We start from the raw sequence: 7,442 nt of genomic DNA on the forward strand, positions 1-7,442 counted from the left end.
GTGAGTATGCTTCAGTGCCTGTAGGACATTCAGTGCACATGAAGGAAAGCTATGAGAATTTAGACTTTATTCTCAAAAAAATTAACTAAGAGGATCAAGGATGATCAATATTTTGTTATTTGAAAGTTCTCTCTTTGATCCATGGGCGTCAAGGAGGATACATGAATGACCCATATTTTTTGTGTGAATGGACAGCTGGGATAGGATTCATCACTGGAGCCAAAAAAGTTGGCCAACAAGAACATCTTTGCGGACTGAAGTTGTGGACAATTAGTTGATCCCACTAAAGTTCTCCTGCCACCACTCCGCATTAAGCTTGGACTGATAAAGCAGTTTGTGAAAGCTCTACTGAAAGAAAAGAGAGAATTTTGTTTACTTACCGTACATTCTTTTTCTTATAGTTCCGTATAGGGAGACCCAGACCATGGGGTGTATAGCTTCTGCCTCCGGAGGACACACAAAGTACTACACTTAAAAGTGTAGCTCCTCCCTCTGAGCTTATACACCCCCTGGTGAGCAGACTTAGCCAGTTTAGTGCAAAAGCTGAAGGAGAATAGCCACCCACAAGTAAAACAGAGCAAAAGCCGGAACAACCGGAGACTGTCAACGACAACAGCCGGTGAAAAACACGCGGAACAAGAAATTGCCAACAGGCAACAGGGAGGGAGCTGGGTCTCCCAATACGGAACTATAAGAAAAAGAATTTACGTTAAGTAAACAAAATTCTCTTTTTCTTTATCGTTCCTATGGGAGACCCAGACCATGGGACGTCTCAAAGCAGTCCATGGGTGGGAAATAAACAGAAAAACTAAGAAGTAGGCGGAGCCTAACTTCACAAATGGGCGACAGCCGCCTGAAGGATGCGTCTGCCCAAGCTCGCATCTGCCGAAGCATGAGCATGCACTTGGTAGTGCTTCGAGAAGGTATGCAGGCTAGTCCAAGTGGCAGCCTGACAGACTTGTTGAGCCGTAGCCTGGTGCCTGAAAGCCCAAGAGGCACCGACAGCTCTGGTCGAATGTGCCTTGATCCCCGGCGGGGGAGGCACCTGAGTACACTGGTAGGCATCCGAAATGGTCGACCTAATCCAACGGGCTAAGGTCGGCTTAGAGGCAGAGAGGCCCTTGCGCCGGCCTGTGGTTAGCACAAAAAGAGAAGTGCACCACCTAAGAGCAGCGGTGCGAGACACATAGATCCGGAGAGCACGCACCAGATCCAGAGTATGCAACGCTTTTTCAAAGCGATGAACAGGAGCCGGACAAAAGGAAGGTAGGGTAATGTCCTGGTTAAGGTGGAAAGGAGAGACCACCTTAGGAAGAAAGTCCGGAGTCGGACGGAGAACCACCTTGTCTTGATGAAAAAACAAAAAAGGTGACTCCGAAGAGAGCGCAGCCAAATCAGAGACTCTCCTGAGGGAAGTTATGGCCACCAGAAAGGCCACTTTCTGTGAAAGACGAAACAAAGAAACCTCCCTAAGGGGCTCAAAGGGGGGTTTCTGCAAAACCGTGAGAACCAAATTAAGGTCCCAGGGATCTAAGGGCCGCCGGTAAGGCGGAATGATGAGAGACGCGCCCTGCATGAAGGTGCGGACCTGAGCCAGCCGAGCGAGACGCCGCTGGAACAGCACTGACAGAACTGAGACTTGTCCCTTGAGAGAGTTGAGGGACAGCCCTAGCTGTAGACCGGACTGTAGAAAGGACAGAAGGGTCGGCAAGGAGAATGGCCAAGGAGGATGGCCGGAAGAGCGACACCAGGACAGGAAAATTTTCCAAGTCCTGTGATAGATCTTGGCGGAGGAAGACTTACGGGCCCGAGTCATAGTGCAGATGACTTCAGGAGGAATACCAGAAGCAGTCATGATCCAGGACTCAAGAGCCACGCCGTCAATTTGAGAGCCTCAGAATTCAGGTGGAAAAACGGACCTTGCGAGAGAAGTTCTGGACGGTCCGGGAGATGCCACGGCACCTCTACGGACAGATGGAGCAGGTCTGGGTACCAAGCTCGCCTGGGCCAGTCCGGTGCAATGAGGATGACTCGACGGCCCTCCATTCTGATCTTGCGCAGGACTCTGGGCAAGAGAGCTAGAGGGGGAAACACGTAGGACAGACGAAACTGGGACCAGTCTTGAACCAGAGCGTCCGCGGCGAAGGCCTGAGGATCGTGGGAGCGAGCCACGTAAACCGGAACCTTGTTGTTGTGACGGGATGCCATTAGATCCACGTCCGGGGTGCCCCACTTGCGGCAGATTGACTGAAACACTGCCGGGTGCAGGGACCACTCGCCACCGTCCACGGATTGACGGCTGAGATAATCTGCCTCCCAGTTTTGTACGCCTGGGATGTGGACTGCGGATATGGTGGACTTGGAGTCCTCCGCCCATTGAAGAATGCGTTGGACCTCCAACATTGCCAGGCGGCTGCGTGTCCCGCCTTGGTGATTGATGTAGGCAACCGCTGTCGCGTTGTCTGACTGGACTCGAATGTGCCTGCCCGCCAACAGGTGGTGAAAGGCTAGGAGAGCTAGAAGCACAGCTCTGGTTTCCAGCACATTGATTGAAAGGACTGACTCGGACGGAGTCCAAGTGCCCTGTGCTCTGTGGTGGAGATATACCGCTCCCCAGACGGATAGGCTGGCATCCGTGGTGAGAATCACCCAGGACGGGGCCAGGAAGGAGCGCCCCTGGGACAGAGAGAGGGGCCGAAGCCACCACTGAAGAGAGCTCCTGGTCTGTGGCGACAGAGCCACCAACCTGTGCAAGGAGAAAGGCCGCTTGTCCCAACAGCGGAGAATGTCCAGCTGCAAGGGACGCAGATGGAACTGGGCAAAGGGAACAGCCTCCATTGACGCCACCATTTGACCCAGCACCTGCATCAGGTGCCTGAGGGAATAACGGCGGGGTCTCAGCAGAGAGCGCACCGCCAGTTGGAGGGACTGCTGTTTGACTAATGGCAACTTCACAAGTGCCGGCAAAGTCTCGAACTGCATCCCTAGGTATGTGAGACTCTGGGTCGGGGACAGAGTGGATTTGGGAAGATTGACAAGCCACCCGAACTGGGCTAGAGTGGCGAGAGTGAGCGAGACACTCCGCTGACAGTCAACGCTGGATGACGCCTTGACTAGAAGGTCGTCCAGGTAAGGAATCACTGCCACCCCCTGTAGGTGCAGGACCGCAATCACTGCTGCCATGACCTTGGTGAATACCCGAGGAGCTGTGGCCAACCCGAAAGGAAGAGCCACGAATTGGAAATGATTTTCTCCGATTGCAAAACGTAGCCAACGCTGGTGTGAAACTGCAATTGGGACATGCAGATAGGCATCTCTGATGTCGATGGACGCCAGGAAATCTCCTTGGGTCATTGAGGCAATGACTGATCGCAGAGACTCCATGTGAAAGTGCCGCACCTGAACATGCTTCTTGAAAAGCTTGAGATCCAGGATGGGCCGGAAGGAACCGTCGTTTTTGGGAACTAGGAAAAGATTTGAGTAGAAACCTCTGAACCGTTCCCGTGCGGGAACCGGTACAATTACTCCGTTGGCCTGCAAGGATGCCACGGCCTGTGAGAAGGCGGCGGCCTTGGAGCAGGGGGGAGTTGAGAGAAAAAATCTGTTTGGCGGGCTGGAAGAGAATTCTATCTTGTAGCCGTGGGAGATGATATCCCGCACCCACTGATCGGAGACGTGTTGAAACCACGCGTCGCCAAAGTGGGAGAGCCTGCCACCGACTAAGGATGTTGCTGGCGCGGACAGATAGTCACGAGGAGGCTGCCTTAGCGGCAGCACCTCCTGCGGTCTTCTGTGGACGCGCTTTTGGGCGCCAGTTGGATTTCTGGTCCTTGGCTGAGTTAGTGGACGAGGCCGAGGGCTTAGAGGACGACCAGTTGGAGGAACGAAAGGAACGAAACCTCGACTGATTCCTACCCTGGACAGGTTTCCTGGTTTTGGTTTGTGGCATGGAAGTACTCTTCCCGCCAGTAGCTTCCTTAATAATTTCATCCAGCTGCTCACCGAACAGCCGGGACCCAGCAAAAGGGAGCCCCGCAAGGTACTTCTTTGAAGAAGCATCTGCCTTCCACTCTCGAAGCCACAAGATCTTGCGGATAACGAGGGAATTAGCCGAAGCCACCGCAGTGCGGTGAGAAGCCTCCAGCATGACAGACATAGCATAGGATGAAAAAGCTGAAGCTTGGGAAGTTAAGGCAACCAATTCGGGCATAGATTCCCTGGCAAGGGAATGCATCTCCTCTAGAGAAGCAGAGATGGCTTTGAGAGCCCACACTGCTGCAAAAGTCGGGGAAAACGAGGCCTCCGCCGCTTCGTATACGGATTTGGCCAGAAGGTCAATCTGGCGGTCAGTGGAATCCGTAAGGGAGGTGCCATCAGCCACCGACACAACGGTCCGGGCTGAGAGCCTAGACACCGGAGGGTCTACCTTTGGGGAATGAGCCCACTCCTTGACCACCTCAGGTGGAAAGGGGAATCGGTCATCAGAACCACGCTTTGGGAAGCGTTTGTCAGGACAGGCCCTGGGCTTGGTCACAGCGGCCAGAAAACTGGAGTGGTTAAAGAACACACTCTTTGCTCTCTTAGGCGAGGTAAACTGGTGCTTTTCTGCCAGAGAGGGTTGCACCTCTGATACTGGCGGATTGAGATCCAGTACAGAATTAATGGAAGCAATCAAGTCACTAACATCTGAGTCACTTTCAGACAGATCAATGGGGTACATGGAGGTAGCCTCCGAGCCCCCTGTAAAGGCATCCTCCTCATCCTGCGAGTCAGCTCCTGAATCAGAGCCGCGGGACGAGGAGGGAGAAAGAACCCTGCGTCTCTTCTTAGGAGGACGGGGTCTGGGACCAGATGATGAATCCTCTGTGAGCTCCGGTCCTGAGAGACCCCTAGCAGCAGAGGCACCCTGTGAAGGGGGCTGATGCATGGTCAGCAAAGTCCTGGACAAAAGTCCCATGGACTCAGCAAAAGACTGGGAGATAGACCTAGAAAAAGATTCTACCCAAGCCGGGGGTTCAGCCACAGGAACAGGAGCAGCCTGAGAGACCACTGGGGGTGAGACTCCAGGCTGTGGCACCGCCAAGTTAGAGCAGGCATCACAATGTGACAAGGTGCTCGGTTCAGGCAGCAGAAGCTTACATGCAGTGCATACTGAATAAAGCTTTGGAGCCTTGCTCCTCATGTGAGATATGCTGCTGGAGTGGGGGCTCTGCAAGAGAATGAACCCCAGAGAGTATATACAGAGGTCCACAACCAGAGGTTGTGGCTTACCAGACCGCTGAAGCGGTGTTGTGTGCCCTCCAGATCCCAAAGCCCGGACCTCCAAACACAGCACCCAGCAGGGATGCAGACCAGCGCTGAGTGAATCTGAGAAAATGGCCGCCGGAGCGAGGAGAGGAGGCGGGACTTGCTCTAAAGAGCGGGATCTGGAGGGCCATAGAAAGCTACAGGGGAGGAGGGACGCCCCAGCAGTGGGGAGTGTCCCTCCCCTGTGCAGAACGGCCGCCGGGCGGAGCCGAGCCTGTCCCTCTGCACGAGGGCAGTGAAACTGAAACTAGGCCTCCGGCGAAGCCGGGGCCTAAACTAGAGCGGCGAGGCCGACGCGCAGGCACCATCGGCGCGGTTCTCGTGCGACAGCTAGAGAACCCGCCGGAAATGCCAGTAAACACAGCAAGCACACTCTCCCCAACAAATAAAGCACAGGGACCCCCATAAATAAACGTCTCAGGTACTTAGCTGCCGAGACGCAGGGCCAGGTCCCTGGGGATAAGTGCTCCGGTCCAGCAGGGTCCTGAAAGGCTGCGGATGGAGACCGGCCTCCTGCCAGGCATGGAGACCGTGCTGGCTCCCACTTCAAGCCAGAGCCCAGGAGGGATGGTGAAGGAGCGCGGCATGTAAGGCTCCAGCCTTGGAAATCAACCTTAACAACACCGCCGACACAGTGGGGTGAGAAGGGACATGCCGGGAGTCCAGACGTGGACCCGCTTTTCTTCAAACTCTTTCCAAAAATCAAACAAATCAGATGAGAATGCATGTGTGGATGTATGCCTCCTGAACACAAAGCGATAAACTGGCTAAGTCTGCTCACCAGGGGGTGTATAAGCTCAGAGGGTGGAGTTACACTTTTAAGTGTAGTACTTTGTGTGTCCTCCGGAGGCAGAAGCTAAACACCCATGGTCTGGGTCTCCCATAGGAACGATAAAGAAAAGATACTTTTAAATACCTGTGTACCAAGTTTTAGGGACTGTCCGAAGCAAAAAGCGGAAGGAAGGCATTTTTGCGGGTCTAGATATTCGGAAACTCATGGAAGACTGTATGTTTGAAACAAAAATCAAAGCCATTGAGAAAGGAGCCTGAGAGTCTAAGTAACAACAGAGATCCAAAATGTAAGTCCATCGTGGAGAACATGCTGAAACGATTCAAAGCCTTGGGTTGTCTGATGACTTTGAAGTTACATTTTTTTACATTCGTATTTGGAAGACTTTACTGAAAACCTTGGTGCTGTTAGCGAAAAGCAAAGATAAAGTTTTATCAGGATCTCAAGGTAGATGGAAGGTGAACATGATGGGGACCACTGCTGGATACGTTACAGAGAAGATCCGCAGCCTTCTCTAAGAGGAGAGGTATCAAGAGATACTTTGTAGAGAAAAGGCGCAAGAATTAATTTCCAATAAAGTCCCAGAATGACTGTCCAATGTATTTATATTATATAATATTGTGTACATTTTTGGCTACAATAAAGATTTTTCTTGTGTATCTCCCTTGTAAGTAATTTCAGGCGAGTTTTGTGAAAAATCCATACAAAATGGTTAAAAATAGAAGTTTGTTTTGTTTTTATATCAGGGCAAAAGGGAATGTAAGAACCAGTCACTGGATTTGAAAAAAAAAATCATAAATCCAAATTTTGCATACCAGTGATATATTAAACTTACAATATTACCCCTAATGTCTTCCTAAGACAAAAACTGAACATTTTCATAAACTATGTGAATCTAATCGCTTACCTCGTCTTCACCGTTAGGTTTCAGGTCTACTGCACTAAAGCCATAAACCCGAGATGATGGACAGAACTGGAAATTAAGCCTAAATGAAAAAACAAGTCAAGATTGTTTAGGTAAAGTTGCAGATTAGATCTTAAAAATGTTATAAAATCAATAGTTGTTTTAGGTGTGTTCATATGATTGGAAGAGATATTTTATTTATATATATATATATATATATATATATATATATACATACACACATACACATATATATATATATATATATATATACACACATACACATTATATATATATATATATATGTATATGTGTATGTGTATATATATATATGTATATATATATATGTATTATATATATATATATATGTATTATATATATATATATATATATATATATATATATACATATACATATATATATACATACATATATATATAT

The 7,442-nt window shown here is 50.1% G+C and overlaps 1 protein-coding gene across 8 annotated transcripts in view; it reads right to left on the minus strand.

Annotated features, from left to right (window-relative positions):
• Nucleotides 1-7,442, minus strand: part of HECTD1 (HECT domain E3 ubiquitin protein ligase 1) — a 247,790-nt gene that overhangs the window by 13,535 nt on the left and 226,813 nt on the right. For all 8 annotated transcript variants that reach the window (XM_075330091.1, XM_075330086.1, XM_075330090.1 and 5 more), the window contains one exon: nt 7,005-7,083. In XM_075330091.1, the coding sequence (XP_075186206.1) occupies nt 7,005-7,083 (79 nt within the window). The remainder of the gene's footprint in view (nt 1-7,004; nt 7,084-7,442) is intronic.

Source organism: Anomaloglossus baeobatrachus, chromosome 12, assembly GCF_048569485.1.
Source record: "Anomaloglossus baeobatrachus isolate aAnoBae1 chromosome 12, aAnoBae1.hap1, whole genome shotgun sequence".
Classification (NCBI taxonomy): domain Eukaryota; kingdom Metazoa; phylum Chordata; class Amphibia; order Anura; family Aromobatidae; genus Anomaloglossus; species Anomaloglossus baeobatrachus.